This window comes from Heliangelus exortis, chromosome 24, assembly GCF_036169615.1.
Source record: "Heliangelus exortis chromosome 24, bHelExo1.hap1, whole genome shotgun sequence".
In the NCBI taxonomy this organism is placed as follows: domain Eukaryota; kingdom Metazoa; phylum Chordata; class Aves; order Apodiformes; family Trochilidae; genus Heliangelus; species Heliangelus exortis.
Genome location: NC_092445.1, coordinates 3,124,059 through 3,141,170, shown reverse-complemented (window position 1 = coordinate 3,141,170; position 17,112 = coordinate 3,124,059). Strand labels below are relative to the sequence as shown.

At 49.6% G+C, this 17,112-nt stretch overlaps 1 protein-coding gene across 3 annotated transcripts in view; it reads right to left on the bottom strand.

Annotated features, from left to right (window-relative positions):
• Positions 1–5,227: 5,227 nt before the first annotated feature.
• The window catches only part of GRHL3 (grainyhead like transcription factor 3), a 28,448-nt gene continuing 16,563 nt past the window's right edge, over positions 5,228–17,112 (bottom strand). For 2 of the 3 annotated variants that reach the window (XM_071767720.1, XM_071767721.1), the window contains exons 8-16: positions 16,458–16,552; positions 14,707–14,865; positions 14,056–14,134; positions 13,549–13,682; positions 12,662–12,696; positions 11,446–11,534; positions 11,228–11,313; positions 10,084–10,148; positions 5,228–6,112 (exon numbers count right to left, since the gene is read on the bottom strand). In XM_071767720.1, coding sequence (XP_071623821.1) covers positions 5,998–6,112; positions 10,084–10,148; positions 11,228–11,313; positions 11,446–11,534; positions 12,662–12,696; positions 13,549–13,682; positions 14,056–14,134; positions 14,707–14,865; positions 16,458–16,552 — 857 coding nt within the window. In that variant the 3' untranslated portion in view covers positions 5,228–5,997. Of the gene's footprint in view, positions 6,113–7,913; positions 7,982–10,083; positions 10,149–11,227; positions 11,314–11,445; positions 11,535–12,661; positions 12,697–13,548; positions 13,683–14,055; positions 14,135–14,706; positions 14,866–16,457; positions 16,553–17,112 lie in introns of all 3 variants that reach the window. The other variant, XM_071767722.1, reaches the window with a different exon arrangement.

Here is a 17,112-nt window from a genome sequence, read left to right as displayed (position 1 = left end):
TAAGAATGTTCTCAGTACCAGAGACAGCAAAACTAAATGTAACTAAACAGCACAATTGTCCACTCAACAGGAAAAACAATGAAGCACAGAAATAAGGAGAGCCCACCTGCAAAGGCATGTGAACACCTGAGGATACATCATGTCTCAAAAAGCACTTAACTCTGTAGCAGGTGACATTTGTGTGACTTTGTGTAGGACTTTGTGTGAGCAGGAGACAGTAAGTTTCTGATGAGCACCAAAGGCCTAAAATCTTACCAGGGCAGAGCATGGTGTCTCCTGACACCTTCAGAAGGTCCAATGTCATTGCAAATCCAGGCTGAGTGGCCTCCAAAGGTCCACACAGCAGCAACGTGGCAGAAGCAGCACTAGATGGCTGCCTACCAGCCCTCTATTCAACTTGTTCATCAATATTTTACAATATTATTTTTAAAGGCAAGAGTAGAAAAAAGCCATTTTAATCGCCTTGACATTGCAAACAATCACAGACTGTCAGTGCATTTGACAAACAGGTTCTGTGAGTCTGGTGTGTGTGTAAAGCTATCACATAATTCTGTCTGTTGGTACAACAGACATTTCACCTGCAGTATTTTTTTATTTGATTGGAAGTCAGGAGTGCTTGCAGGGAGAGAGAGGAGAAAACACAAAGCTTCCCTTCTTACAGCAGAGCCTCTGTGCCCAGCTGGAGAACAGTGACACAGAGCCCTGCAGCACCATCTCCTTGGTTTTGTACCCTTCTGCCTGTCCTCTCACCCCTGGGCTTCACTGGAGCTTCCCTGGCCTAAAGCTGAGGAAAAAGGGAAAAAAAACCATCCTGGAGTTTGTCAGCAGGAAATGCCTGGTGAGGAGGGCCCCACCCTCAGTGAGGAAGGGGTTAAACACACCATCCTGACACCAGCACCAGAGGTCACAGCTCCGCTTGTTCTTAGCAGCCAAGTGACAGCTCAGCAGGAGCTCTGACACCGGCGGGGATAACAGAGAGGCAAGTGCAGGGACAGCTCCGCTCCTGCTGCGGTCGCTCTGTGTTGAGCTGCTCTTTCCTGCAGCGATACTGAACTGTCATGGGGTGGAGGCAGAGCTCAGCTCAGCCCGGGCGGATCCTGTCCCTCGGTGCCCGTTGGCTCATTGTTGCCAGGTGCAAGTAACATTATTTTTTTCAGTTAGTCAGACTCGTATTTCTTGCCCTGTTTCTTTCTCCTAAAATTCTTTATTCCTCTGAAGAGCTGGAGGAGCACACAATAGCAACACTCTCTACAACTCCCTGAAAGGAGGTTGGAGCCAGGGGGGGGTTGGGCTCTTTTCCCAGGCAACTCTCAGCAAGACAAGAGGGCACAAGAGGTCTCAAGTTGTGCCAGGGGAGGTTTAGGTTGGACAGAAAGAATTTCTTATAGAGAAAATGTAGTTATACAGAAATTTAGTTATACAAATCCAAAGAACTAACCAAGGAAATAGGTGAGAAAGCTGAGCCAGAGGGGACCTTCACTGACTGCACTAGAGCTTCTCACACTGCCAGGATTCAGGCAGAATTTCATTTTCCTCTGTCTTGATCCTCTCTGATTCCCAATCCAGCACCAGGGCAGCTCCAAACACAACGTGTGGGTGTCCTGACAAAACACAGGATGCTGTTTTTCCCTTGATAGTGATACAGAACCACACCACACACCGAGATCCTCAGCTGCTTGGGTGATGATGCAAGAAATGAATAAGCATGAATAAAGACATAGAAACTGGGTGTTATTTGTAAAGTGAAGAGCAGAGCCCTCCACCCAGTGCTGGGGATACCAGAGCTCTTGCACAACTCAGCTCACATCCTGCTGTGTTCCTCTTTTTTTTTTTTAATGCATCTTTATCATTGCAGGTGCTTGTTTACCCAGGGCACATGGGAAATATTCCTCCATATACAGCAACCCCAGGGCTGTGAGCAGCAGAACCCAGACATCAGGGCAGGTTCCTCAAACTGGACTTGGTCAAACCCTGCAGAGCACACACTGCCTCACAGCAGGCAGTCCTGTTCCCAGCCTGCTATGGTTGGCTCAACTGGTAATCAGCAGAACTTGGTAATGTGCATTGAAAGATGGTCATTAGCTAGAGTTGATTGGAAAGCTTCCATTTTTGTAGATATTGAATTATTAATACAGTTAGTGGCCATTGCAAAAAAACAAAACAAACAAAAAAAGCCCCCAAAAACCCCACCAACATCCTCTTGGTGTTTTCAGCTGGCAAACCAAAGAGAAAAGGTGCTGGAGATAGAGGATGTCCCTAGTAGAGGTTATCCTGGTGGGACATCCCTTCTTACCTGGGTAGGAACACCCTAGAAGGGCAGAGTGGGCAAATCCTGCAGCTCTGCCACTTCCTGGCTCAGGGGATGGCTTTGCCCCACAGCATCAACCCTTGGTGCAGCTGCAGAACAGATCCCACATCCCTGGTGTATGTGTGTGTGTGTGTGTGTGCGTGCGTGTGCGTGTGCGTGTGTGTGTGTGCGTGTGCGTGTGTGTGTGTGTGCCCAGGCACCCTCTGCCACACTTCACAGTTTGAGTGTTTCTGACTGGAGTCACAGAATCCTAGAATCCTAGAACTGGCTGGGTTGGAAGGGACCTCAGAGCTCATCAAGTCCAACCCTTGCTCCACTCCCCCCGTGGTTCCCAGCCCATGGCACTGAGTGCCACATCCAGGCTCTTTTGAAATATCTCCAGGGATGGAGAATCCACCCCTTCCCTGGGCAGCCCATTCCAATGGCTGAGCACCCTCTCTGCAAAGAATCCTTTCCTAATATCCAACCTGAACCTCCCCTGGCAGAGCTGAAGCTCTGCCAGGGGAGGTTCAGGTTAGATATTAGGAAAAAATTCTTTAGTCTGTGCCCTCTTATCCTACTGATATCTGCCTGACCCCCCCCTGGCTCCAACCTCCTTTCAGGGAGTTGTAGAGAGTGATGAGGTCTCCCCTGAGCCTCCTCTTCTCCAGCCTCAACACCCCCAGCTCCCTCAGCCTCTCCTCATAGGATCTGTGTCAGCACAAACCAACTGCTGACTGCTCAGGAGCAGCCCCTGCTCCAGAGGAAGCTGCTCCCATTTGTCAGGCTGAACTTTTTGCAAAACACAAGTGGGTTCATACTTTCACACGACCTTTGGTTGGCTCGGAGGTGAATTGCCTTCATCACTCCTATCTTAATCTTCAAAAGGAACTGGTGGGCTCCGGGCAAAGAGTCAAGAATGCTTTCACATACTTGGGAGCTCTGCTTTACGCAACCTCCCCAGCAACTCGCCTTTGCTGGGAGGGATGAGCGATACTGAGCCAGTCAGCAAAACACCCACCCTGGGCAGGGGTGGCAGGGGGCGGTGCCTGACTCTGCTCTTACACTGCTGGCAATCGACTCCCCTTTCCCTGAGCATTTAAAACCTGACAAAGTCAGGATTACCCGGGACCTGCACAGAAAAAGTAGCTGCTCCTTTTGCCTCCACCTCACGAACAGAAGATGGAGGGGAAGTCATTTGCACCGTGCAGACACCTGTGGGTCCAGCCAGGGCAGCTCTTACCCTGCAAAGCTGAGGATGGGTTGGTAGCCAGTGTGGAATGGACCACTGGAAAACCCAGCAATATCCATCACTGCCCTGCTGGGAACCTAAAGTTACCAGGGACGTGACTTTTCTGGTTGTAAACTAGGAGTAACACTGCCAAAGCCAATGGAGTAAGACCAGTGTGACTGAGAACAGGCTCAGTTACTGCTGTGTTTCCATTAGTAGGAAATTACCCCCAAAATCACACTTCCAGAGCAATTCATTGTGGGATGAGGGGTGACCAAGAGCCCATGACATTGCACGTACAAACTCCCCCCCTGAGTTTCCTGCAGCTCCCCCACAACGGGTCCTGCAGGGCAGCACCAGCCACCTCCCCCCCCAGCAGCTTCCTCAGGGCCCCACAACCTCTCCTGGGGAGCTCTGGGGGCAGAGCACCCACACTGTGCAGAAACCCAGAATGAGCCATGGGGCACCCCAGCCCTCTCCCTCTGCTGTTTGTACCAATTCCTTGTCTTCAGGCCCCTCCCGTGGTGTGGAGAGCTCAGTCCTTCCCCCAAATCCACCCATTCCTTCATTTAAGGAGGGTGAGTGCTCCCTCTCCCCAGGCAGAGGGAAGGTTCTGCTCTTACCTGAGCACCCAACACTTGTCCAGCCAGGATCCCTTCACCCTCCCCAGGAGGTGGCACTGTCCAGGTGTCCTGAGCATGGAGTCCTGCTGCAGAGCTCTCTGTGCCACCAAGAGGGGCAGAACCTCCCCCCTGGTGCACCAGGGCTGGGAGGGGACCTGCAGGATCCACACCAAGCACTGGGGGGCTCCTGGGAAGCCTGTTTGTAACTGGAGCTGCATTTCTGCTGGAGCAAGAGTGTAGGCACTAAGGCTGCGTTGGAGAAACCCTGCTGAAGAAGGAGTTTATGAGATGAAGGAGTGCAGAGTGCTGGGAGAGATCGTCAAGGGTTGATAAGCCCTCAAACTTATCTGAACCTCATCTTGGAGGGCCTCCCCATCGTGATAACAACACTTAAGTAATCCAAAATTCCACAGCCTGATGCATTTCAACATTTCAAAACCCCCTTCTCAGTGGGAGTAGAGCTGTTCCCTCTTCCCCAGCTATGGGGCTCAGAGGCTTCTCCCTTTAGCAGCGAAAGCAGGAGAGAGAGGAGAGAGAGGAGAGAGAGGAGAGAGAGGAGAGAGAGGAGAGAGAGGAGAGAGAGAAGTCCCTGTCTTTGGCCAGAGGATTGATGAGGAAATGCAGGGCTCCCTTTGGGATGTTCTTACCTAAATGGGAAACAGCTGCAGACAGTTTCAGAACAGGTGAGAGGAGCTGAAGCAGCAGATGGAAGGAGGGGCATAGCTGACCCACCTGCCAGCAGCAGCAAACCAGAGCTTTTCTCCTTGACTCGCTTAAAATGTCATCAAATCTGCTCTGCATCACTGGTTGTGCCCGGAACATGGATGGCATGACTGCAGCACCAGGAGGGAGAGCCCAGGGTGCAGGAGGGGAGGGATTTGGAGCAGTCTGTGCACCCATCCACCTGCACAGGGGGAAGCAGCAGCAGCACTTGCTGTCCCTCACCCTTTGGTGGAGAGCCAGTTCATACAGATCAACTCCTTGTGGTGTAAAACCAGCCCTGAGTCCTTTCTGTGCCTCTGGAGTCACCTCCTGGGCCCTGCCAGCCCATTCCCAACTCCATCCTCCAGAGCTGGCTGAAACCAGTTCACTTTCCATCTTTGAGCCTTTATTACTACAGAATATCCAAAACAACAAAACCAACAACACAGTTACAAAAGGAGTTCACGGAGAAATGTGAAGCAGCCTGTGTTTGAAATGCTCTGTGTCACCGTACTGAGTCAAATATAAAACAATGCAGATTTGTCCGTGTATAAAATATAAAAGGAACAATACATCAGAAATGTATAAACAAGGGCTATGGAGGCCTGGGTGGTATTTACAGAGATGCTGAGGGCTGGAGGGGTGGTGGTGGTGTGGGAGCAGGCAGTGTCCGTTTAACAGTGAGCTTTAAATGCATCTGTAAAAGTCTCTGTGCACAGAGGGAAGCTCGGAGCTGAGCTCAGCCCTGCTGGAGATGGTTTGGAGAGGTTCTGCATGACGGATGCTTTGGGAGGGAGCCAGAGCCCCGGGCTGGAGCAGTCACGGGCCAAGGGAAACAGCGAGCAGGGGCAGTCCCGGTCCCGGTCTCGGTCCCTGCCCGGGCTCTGACAGCCGCGGCAAACAGAAGGTCAGGCCCATCGCCAGAAGGGAATAAAATAATAAAATAAAAAATAATAATAATAATAATAATAATAAACTCAACAGAGAGAAGTTCACGTGGAGATCAGATCTTCCAAGCAGTCTCCAGGGCCCAGGCTCTCCCCAGAGGCCGTGAATTCAAGTAAAGGCAACAAGTTGAGGCACTAGGGCTGAGTTCTGGTGGGTCAAACTTGCCAGCTTTGAGAAAAGTCCCAGTAAGTGCTGCCTGCGGCTCTTTATAGCTCCTTGAGGATGATCTGGAATTTGTCTTCTGCTTCCACCATGTCCAGGAGAAAGGCCATGTGGTTGCTGTAGTGCTGGATGATGTTGTTGTCCATGTTCACCAGGATCCTACAGGAGAGGGAGAACATCTGGGTCAGAGGCAGCACATGGAAAGGTTTGCATAGCAGCTTTGTTGGGAGGGGTGGACATTACTGCACCTCGGGATTCCCAGGTTTGAACTGGAAATAGCATCACTGCCAAAGCCTGGTGGCACTGGGCTGGGCCTTCCCAACATCTCCCCACACAAAATTCCCATTAAAAATCCCCTGTACTGCCCTGTTATTGATCAGCATTGTGTTATTACAGCCACACTCCTCGCTGCCCCTGGGAGACACAGCCCTGGGCAGGGACAGGGAGGCACCAGAGTGTCCACCTCCCCCAACCTGAGGGGCTGAACTGTGATTAATTAATTAATGAAAGCCCCAGTACTCCACAGAGGAAGCTCCTGCAGAGCTTTTTGCAATTCTGCCCGCGACATGCCCGGGCCCAGCATTGGCTCCACAGGCAAATTAACCTGGATTAGGGCAGGGTGTGAGTTTAGAGCAGAACATGCTCACTCCTCACTTCTTGCCTGCTTGCTTGGTAGGGATGGATTATTCTGAACAAGCTGGAACTGCTGTGGGAGCAGGTGGCAGTGGTTTGGAACGGGCCACCCACCCTTCTCCTGCCCAGAACAACCTCCTGTGCAGAGCTGCCCCACACACAGGTGGCAAATTCCTCCCCTTGCCCCCTGGCAAACCTCCAGCCCCACTGCAGAGCACAAAGCTTCTCTGAACTGGAATCAGTTCCATGGGGAGAAGGGAACGTTTCAGGAGCTGATTTAAACCCGAGGCTGTGGTTCTTTGCCAGGCAAGAGCCCCTCACTATTGCAATGGCAGAAATGGGGCAGCTTTGCATCACCCACCCCACTGTGTTCCCATAAATCAGACAGGAAATTTGTAACCGTGTGGAGGAAACAAAGAGAACAAATCATCTTTCTTTTGCAGAGAGCAAATCCCCTCCAGGTTCCTGCTGGGGTCATTAATGGGGCAATAGCATTAATTGTGCAATGCTCTACAAGCCAAGATTGCAAACAAGAAAAAGAAGAGGCTGAGCATCTTAACAAATCCAGCAGTTTAACAAACACAATCACAGGGCCCTTGAGTGCCTCTGGGGAATGTCTTGGAGGTCAGGGCAGCCACCCCAGGCTGTTTGATCACAGCCCTGGCCTGGAGTTCCCACATTTCAGAGGTGAAGGTGGGAGCTCTGCTCTCACATCCACTCTGCTCTCATCCCAGCTTCGTCCCAGGGCTCACCACTGCACTGCCTTTCAGCAGAGCAAAACTTCACCCACAAACAGGCTCTTAATTCTCTCAGGGCCCTCTCAGCACCCCACCCAGCCCAGGGGGATGCTGAGACCCCCCCCCCCACCACAACCCAGAGATCTTCTTGGTCAAGCAGAACCTTCATGGCTGCACCACACCTCCTGGCACCGGACAGGAGTGGCCTGGGGGCTGTCTGGGCAGGGGGCCTGGAATCCCAAGCCCTGAATCCCAGGGAGTCTGACTCCAACAGGTACCCCCCAAGAGGCAGTGTGGACACCAGTGGGTGGGCTGTCACCAAGAGCTCCAGTTATCTCTGGCTATCTCAGTGCAGGAAGCCAGAGAAATCACCTGTGCCTCTCACTACCTTCCTTCCATCTGATTTCTCAACCACAAAAGACTCAAGGGAGTGTTGATCAGGAATCTGAGCCCTGTATTGTTTTTCTAGACCAAACCTCACCAAGATATGAAATTACTTATTATTATTGTTCTTGAGTCACCCTCAGACTAAGTTCATCTTGGTGAACTCATCACTCCCAGGAGGCCCAGGGCTGGCAGGAGGTCCTCACCTGATGTAAATCCAGGCAGTACCACTGAGCTTCACTGGTTTACACCAGATGAAGATCTGAGCCTCAAGCTGTAATTACCAAGAGAGGGTTGTTTAGGGTGGAGCAATAGGATAAAATTATTCAAAGGAAAATTAAATCTGGGGGAGCAGGAAACTGACCCTGCCCTTGGACGGACTGGAGGAAATCTTGTATATCCCCCACACTTCAGCACTCACCTCTGACATTGGTCATATTCAGCTTTCACTAAATTAGGTGTCAAATTTGTATTTTTAAAAAATCTAATTGGCAGTTGTTGCCTTTTCATTAGATTCCTCTTTTCCACTTCGGGGAAGAGCTGGAAGGGACACCTGCCTGTTTTCCCTCCCAGTCATCATTAAACAACATTCACGACCTATCAGATCAAGTAATGAACAAAACCAAAGCAAAACAAAGCAGAAGTGGCCTCTCCCCTCCAGCAGTGCCATTTCCTGGTCCACCTGCAAACTCATCTGTGCTGGGATCTCTCTTGCTGCACAGATGCTCACAGTCAGCTGGTTTGGGAAGCCTGAGAGGGGTTGTTGTCTGATGACAATCTGATGACCTGTGATGGCCACACCATAATCCACCACCACAGGTGACACACCTGAATTTTGGCTCGGTCCTGAAGCTGTAATAATAAACTGACCACCCCTGTCCTTCTCGGTTGTTCTGATTTGAGATCAGACTCTGAAGGGGGATGGGACGATCTCTTGAGGCTGCCAGCACTGCTCTTTTCCTCTGGGGAGAAAAGTCTTCATTTCTGAAGCTCCTGGGTGACAGGACACTGAGGGCCTTGAGTTCAGGACAGGTGGAGGAGCCTCCTGACAAATTTGGAAACCTCACTATGGCCCAAGCCCCTCATCTTAAAATTAGGACCCTCTTGAATGGGGAAAGGTTCCTCGGCTGTGGATCTGGAGGTGAGGGTGCTCTAACAGCTCCCCAGGTCACTGACACCACATCACACATGGAGGAGAAGCCACTGGCTCTCCCCCTCCACCTTGCAGCAGCCCCCAGACCTCACTGAGCTCTTCTCCCCTTGAATTAACAGCCCAGCTCCCACGGGGATCGACTTATGGTGACACCAAATGAGTCAGAAGATCCCATCTAAGGAGCTTTGGGACTTTCTTTTTCTTTCCCAGTCACCCGAAAGCAAATGCAGAAGCTGAGCTCTGGGCTGCCCTGCAGCTCCCAGGTTTTTCTCCCCTTGTTTTGTTGGGCAGGGACCTCTCTGGGGGCTGAGCTGCTCACTGCAGGATCTGTCACCAGCCTTGCTCCTCTGCCTGTCTCTCCCCATTCTCCACCTCTGGACCAGGGCCAGCAACAACAATGAGTTCATCTCCCAGGCAGTCACTGCTGCTTCCCCAGCCTGATGGGATCTCACTCGCTTTGCAAGAAGGGCTCTGGATTTTACTTTATGAAAATATGCTTGGGAGTTTATGAGTTGTTCCTTTCCATCCGCCGAAGGGAGAACTCACTGCCAGGGATGACCCAGAAGGAGTTCTTAGTCCAGAAAACATTTCTGAAAGTGGTGCTTGGCTCCACATCAAGACCCCTGCCCTCCATGAAAGGCTCAGTGGCTCTTTTTGTACCGGGGCTTCACAAGAGCCACCAGCACCCAGAGAGGCTGATCCATCACCTCCCAAAGTGAGTGTGAATTTTCCTACTGACCTCCCTGAGCTGGGATGGCAAAGCTGGAAGCTGCCTTGCAGCTCTCCCCTCTTCACCCCCAGGGCTGCTCGTGCTCTTCTTGAGCCAGGACAGTCCCTTTCAGAGCCAGGGCCATGGAGGCACTTGGTGAGGGGAAGCAAACATTTCCACCTCTCTGATGGCAGCAAGATAAATTCTCCCTAACCTCAGGCTTTTAGACTGAGACACAAAGGATCACCCATTAAACCACCCAGACAATTCTTCCTTCATCCAACTTCCTTTTTCTAGGGAAACTTTGCACTCCAAATACATGTAATACAAACAAGCATTATCCCAAATCTTTAAAGCCCAGAAAGATCCAAGTTTTATATGTTCCAAATAGCACAGACTCACATGGCTTTAGTTTTTATTATCTTGTTAAAATGCTATTTCAGCCTATGGCAGGGTACCAAAGAGAATGGGGTTTTAGAGGCACAGCATAAAAGCAGATGAGAGATTAGCTTACCCTCTTTTGCATTTTTTGTAGACTTTATAAATGCTTTCTTCAGGAAGCCCGTATTTTTCTGAAATCTGTGAGAGAAAACATGGCAGTTCTTTGCACTTGTAAAATGAAATTCCTATGATAAAAATCAAAGATAACACCAAGCCAGGGGTGTTCAGCAGCAAAGGAGTTCCTCTCCCTTTTACTCATGAACAAAGGGCCAAAGCAGTGACCTGAAGGGGACAATTTGAACAGGTCTGTGGCAGGGGGCAGAGGGCAAGGCTGCAGCCTTGGTTCCTTTTCTGATGGTCACTGCCAGGCCCAGAACATGGGGAATAACCTGCATTTTCTTTCTCTCATTTCCTGGCATGTTTAGGGCTTGATGCTTCATTCTGCTGGGCAAGGAGAGCACGGGGCTTCTCCTTTGGTGATAGATCTGAAGGTGAGAAAAACACAGACAGTGTTTGTGTCTGCTTGTGATTTGGTCTGAGTGAGGCTGCAGAGCTCTCCCACACAAAGTGCAGTTTCACTCTCAGGATATCAGGAGTTTTGCAGCATTTTCACAAGCATTTCCTGAAGAGGATTTTGATTCTGTGTGGTGAGGGATGGGGAAGGGAGCAGGTGGCAAAAATCCTCTGTGCTGTTTCTCTTTTAAAAAGTTTGTAAAACCAACAGAGCTTAAAACGCAGCCCTAAAGCCACCCCAAATGTGGGAGGTTTATTGTTTGTTTCCTTCCCAGCAATCCCCAAGGAGAAGTGGGTTATCAGAGATGCTGCTGATAATCATCACAGAAATATGTCTGTGTGCTCCTCAAACACAAGGCAGGGAATTCCAGCATGAGGACTGCCTCACATTGCACATCTCCAGCCTTTGAGAAGGGAAAGGGTGGCTTGCAATGGAAAATATGAATGTGTTGTCACAAGAGAAGACTTACATTATGATCTGAAGAAAACAGCTTGCCATAAGGTGTGTTCTGCCTCTCTGCAGCACTAAGAACACACAGCCAGGAGCTGTGGGTAGAACTCACTTGCTGCTCACAATTTCCATTCTCAAGAGAAAGCAGCCATGAGGTCTGAGCAGTCTTATATCCAGCTCCCTAGATACCCAGTGCCCCCCATCCTTTTATCTGCAGTTTGTTCCTGTGCCACAGTTTTTTGGTAACACTTACAGCTGTCCTGAGGCCCTGGAGATCTGGTGTCTTCAACATGAGAGCATCAAACACTTCCTCTGACTCCCTCCTCACGTACAGCAAGACTGAAAGAGAGAAAGCACAGCCCTGAACCAGGGCTCTTCCCAGCCTGGCCTCAGAGTGATTGTGTAATTCAAGATCCAAAATTATTTGAGTCTATAATGAGGTTGAAGAAGAGTTCCCATCCCTTGGGTTACCTCTCTGAGGATCTTCTTCCTTGGCTTGTTTGGGAGGTATTGGGTCAAACTCATCCGTGAAGGAGGCTCCGCTCCGTTTCAAGGGCAGCCTAAGCCAAAGGGATACAAGAGGCTCTCAAGAGGGCAGAACAACAGAATTCCAGTAATTGAACTTCTGATTGAACAATCAATTACTCCAACAAGGATCCAGCAATTAAAGATTGGGTTTGTAATTGTGGCAGCAAAGTGCCTACCAGGGCTGGAACTTCCTGCCTAAGGCACAGCGGGGGCAGCAGCCAGGGCATCACTTCACAAACAAAAACCTTTTTCACTTTCCTGTCACTGTTTCTCCACTGATAGCACCAGGATCAAGCCCAGTTAAATTCCAGTTCTCCTCATCATAAGTGTGATTCCTGGTTCATTACAGATTTTGTTACAGCAGTATCTGCCTCTGCTGACATGAACCCTTCAATGATCATAGAATCATAGAATCCCAGAATGGGCTGGGTTGGAAGGGACCTCAGAGCTCATCAAGTCCAACCCTTGCTCCACTCCCCCCGTGGTTCCCAGCCCATGGCACTGAGTGCCACATCCAGGCTCTTTTGAAATATCTCCAGGGATGGGGAATCCACCCCTTCCCTGGGCAGCCCATTCCAATGGCTGAGCACCCTCTCCAGAAAGAAATTCTTTCTAATGTCCAACCTAAACCTCCCCTGGCACAACTTGAGACCTCTTGTGCCCTCTTGTCTTGCTGAGAGTTGCCTGGGAAAAGAGACCAACCCCCCCCTGGCTCCAACCTCCTTTCAGGGAGTTGGAGAGAGTGATGAGGTCTCCCCTGAGCCTCCTCTTCTCCAGCCTCAACACCCCCAGCTCCCTCAGCCCTTCCTCACAGGAGTTCTGCTGGATCCCTTCACCAGCCCAGTTGCCTCCTTTGGACAATAATGATAATTTGGTGATCTTATTTTTTTTCTCCCTTTCAAACACTCTCTCAGCAAGAACAGCAGAACAGGCATGGACACCACTTCAGGCTCACTGATAGGGAAAATGGATCTGCATTTCTGCATCCCCTGAGCCTATTCCAGCCCATGTTTAACACATCCTTTGACACTCAGGGCATCAGGGAGATGCTGTGCTGTGTTATTCTGCACTGTGGAGATGCACTGCCTGTGGTTATCAAACAACCCTGACATACCCAAGAGCAACTGATGGGTGGGAATGCAAACTGCAGCACCCTTACCTGTTTGCAGAGTTGGGAACAGCAGGAGGGAGCACCTGGAAATGGAAAAGAAATGTTGATCTTTTAGTTTCACAGGCTCATTGCATAGCAGTGAAACTGAGAGGGGTTACACAGGCACATGTTAGACATGATTTCCCTCCTCCCAGTCCATCCTTTCTCTTGCACAATTAAACCCAAATATCTGTATGTGTTTCTTAGCTTAAATTAAATGTGATCTAAAGAACCTATCTAAATTCTTCTCCTTTGCCCTGAACAGACCTGAGCACATATCTAGCTGGGCCCACAGGCAGTTCAAATCTCATAACCAGCTTGGGATCAAGGACCAAGTTTCTCAGTGAGTTCTCTGGTTGCAAACCAGATTCTTCTAGTCCCTGGGTTTGGTGTGGATATATCAGTACAGCAGCCCCTGCTGTGTTTTGCCTGAGGTGACTTTTTCTCCTTTTCTGGCAAACAGGTTCTTGAGGAAACACCACTGAGCTCTGAAGGATGCTGGGTCCAGGTTTCCTCCAGGGGCTGGGGAAGAGCTGAGCACAAGAGACAGATGTCCCACACAGGCAGGGACTGATGTGGTGGTATTTTTCTGTAGTCTACTTTCTGCTGGTATTTTTGCTACTTCTCCAGTGTGGAAGCTGCAGATGATACCTGTGTAAACCACAGGAATATCTGGCTGGAAGGAACCCGGGGAGGTTATCTTGCCCATCACTGCACATGACTCTCCAAGGCCTCTCCAAGGCTCCTCCTGTCAGCTACGTGTTCAAGTTCACCACATTTCCACAAAACTGTGGTTTGGATTTTTTTTTTTTTTTATTTTTTTTACAGATAGAGAACTGATCAGTTTGGCAATGATGGGGGGGGGAGAGATGAGGGGGTTTTTTGAAGGGACTTACCGTGCCACACCTCTGCAGGTTTGAAAAATGGACGTTGGGGATAAACAGGACTGGCTGGGTTTCCAGGTCAGTCTCTGGCCTCAGGAAGGTGATTTCATTCCCTCTGAAGCCAGAAAGCAAACAGCCTTTCAGACCTACAGAAGGAAAGTCCAGTTCAGCTCGGTTCGAATGGCAGCTTGAGGCGACTCCATGCAGAGAGGGGAAAGCACCTGCCCAAGGGCTCCCAACAGAAATATTAGGAAAAAAAACCCCCAGGACCCTGCAGAAATAGGACTTTGGGGCTCGCCTCCCCCAGGGAAGGCTCCTGCCATGGCCCCAGAAAAATTCAGAAAGGTTGGGGTAGCATTAATAAAGGGTTTTGGGAGACCAGGCAGGGATCTGCCAGCCAAGCTCTTTCTGATTTCATCAGGCTTGGAAATATCCAGGGCCAGATCCTGTGGAAGTTTAGGGAGAGGCCAGCATAGATTGCAACACCCTGCAGCTCAGGTAACAAACCCCAGCACTGACCATTGTTATTGGAGTCCAGGCATTTCCCTTTCCTTCTGAACTGCTTCCTCTCATCATCCCGCATTTTCCTCTCTGCTCCCTGTGGGGAAGAGAAAGCAGAACTCAGGACACTGATAGTTCAGACATTGGCAAGAGGGGGTTTACTGGCCACCTCTTGGAGGACACTAAGGTAAGGGCAGCCCTTATTCAAAAATGCTCAGCTCAGAGACCTTCTACAGGCCACCCAGAACTCCCTGCTACTTGTCAATAAAACAATTACAACAAAAAATTGCTTTTAAAAGTGAAAAATGCAGACAAAAATAGCTGTGAGAAATTTTCCCATGGGAAGGTAGTTGAGACTGGGAGAGGCCCTCTAAGGAGATTCTCACCTCTTCTGCTATTTATAGATTTGGGCAAAAAAAAATAAATAAGAGTTTCTGATGAGGTACAACCCCCTGTAGGTCTGATGGAGGAAAAACTTCCTCAGAGCTCTTCTACGAAGACCTCAGCAATGCAGACACATCCTCAGTCCTGGCTCTCTCAGCTGGGGGGGATTAATCTCCGTTCCTCATAACCTTTTTTATATATATATATTTTTTTTTTTTTTCTGGAGTCACTGGCCACCAATTCAAAATTTCTGTTGGACAACCTGGTGGAAAAGCAATGTTCTACCTTATCACAGAATATCTTGATCTGGCAGACAGCCCGGTGCACCAGCTGGCTGGTTCCAGTCCCATAGTCATAAGTGTCTATCTGGAGGTTGAGAGGGACACCTTTCACTCCTTTCTGGGAGGAGAAGTCAGTGCTCAGGCAATTCACCCCAATAAACACCTGTAAAAAGGGATAGGGATTGATACAGCTTGTTGGTGCCTAAAACATGATTTTCAAACAGAGTGGGAGAGACAAAAGCAGCTCCTGAGACATCCTTCAGAGCCCCCCAGCAAGCATGGGAGCTGCTGGTTTCCCACCTGAGCACAACCAATTCCTTCCTAGCCCTTGGCTCCCCTCACACCTCTTGCAGCTCTCCAGCTCTTTATTAAATCTCAGGCTCTCCCATCAGCTCAGAGAAGCATCAAGAGGAGATGCAAAGTCTGCCTGGGGATGTTCTTGCTGATATTTTAGATCTTTCATTTGCACAAGGGACCCTCAGACAGCAATGCCCTGGAGGAAGGGAGGAGAGCAAGACTACAGCTTCAGCAATTACAAATCATTGCTGCTACTTAAATAAATATTCATCACACACTGACCTCCTTTATCACAAAGCTGGAGTTATCTCAAGGGGGAACTTTTGGAGAAAAAGCTGGGCACAGATATAATCCACATTGTATCTCCAAATCACCAACTCACTCGTGTGACCTTGAAATTTCCCCTGGGTTCTGGGACAGCTTTCCAGCTCCCACAGCTCCCTCAGCAGGGCTTTGGCTGAGGGTTTCAGACCTGAAACCTAACATCAGGTCTAGACAGTACCTTCCAGATAGAGAAGAAAACCACTTAACTGTGGTGTGAAGTTTCATTTCAAGAAGTGCTAGAGGAGACCCAAATACCTGACCCCTCCTCTGGCTGATCCCAGCTCTCTGAAGTCTCACCTTTACCTGTCCCAGGCTACTGCATGGACAAAGTTTCTGCTAAGAGTTAACTCCAGTTTTGCTGAGGTGCCCCCAAGGGCTCACCACATACCTGACATATTTCCATTTCTGACAACTTTGCCTTGAAGACATTTGTTAACCTCTTGCATTGTAAAAGCCCAAGGTTGCCTTTGGGCTAAAAGAGGGCTTAGTGAGATCCCAAAGCCAAGCAGAGTTTTCCCAAGCTACCAGCTTCAGAGAGATGAGGTATTTATGCTTTGTTTTTTGCTTAGTTACATATCTCTTTTCATATATATATGTGCTCCTTTCAGTCCTCACTTGTTACGAAGTGGGAGACTCTGCAGAGATACAGATGAGACAGCAGAGCTGGGAAGATGTTGATATAAGCTTTACAGACTTTAAGGCCAAAAGGAACCTTGTGACCTGCCTGGCTCCCTTCCACATCACACAAGCCCCAGAAGGTGGTCAGTCATTTCTGCATCAGAATGCTGCCCTGAAAGGAGGGTCTTTGTTCCCTAAGCTGTGCTTTATTTAATTAAGCTTCAACTAGATGTGAGTGAAGTCCTGATCTGGGCTGCCTGCTGCAAAAGGCTTTCTTCAGACTTATCCATCAGCACTAAAAAAACATCTCTGAGCCTGGCTCAGGTGTACCCAGAGTGTTTGCTAGCTAATGGCAATGCTTAAACACACAGAGAACCACGGTGTCCTTCCCACTGTCCTGCCAGACAAACACTGCCTGAGGCCACTGCAATGCCAAGGTTTGGATTTAAAACACTCCCTGACTTGCAGCTGAGAAGTCTGGGGGAGTCTGGGCCATCAGAAAGGAGGCTACAGTACCTTTGCTTCTTCGTGGATGTTCCAGACGAAGGACAGAGCGTTGTATGCCAGCTCCTCAATGTTCTGCACTGTGTTGAAGTTTTCTTTGCAGTCAGCTGAAATGCAATGGGGAAGCAGTTTATCCTCTGGCTGCAAAACTGGTTACGTGCCCTGGCTCTTCCACACCTCAAAACCCTGCTTCCCGTGACCCTAAAACTTGAAGATGACTTCTAATATGACAGAGCCCATCCCTGACACCCCTGGGTAAATCTTCAGTGTGTGTGTGAGGCCAGAAATGGCTCTGAGGTGGATGCTGTCTGGGCAGTGATGTGAGGCAGATTGCTCCTGAATTCAAGCAACTATGTCCCTGACCAGGAGATGCTCAGCAAGGTGCTCAGCTGGACAAAACCTTTGTCTGTCCCAGCACAAAACACTTGTGGTGTCAGTGGAGAAGGATGGGCAGCACCAAAGCCTTTCCTAGCTCAGATTCCTAGAGTCCAAAGGGCCATGAGTCACATCTGTAAGAGCCAAAATCGTTCAGCACTTTCTGTCCCTCTGACTGAGGGTTCTCTTTGATGTCTCTTGGACTCCTAGAGCATGTCCCTGCACTTGGCAAACACCATCTTAAACTTTCAAGGGCTCCTCAAGAGCCAGAAAGGAACCGAAGCCAACAACA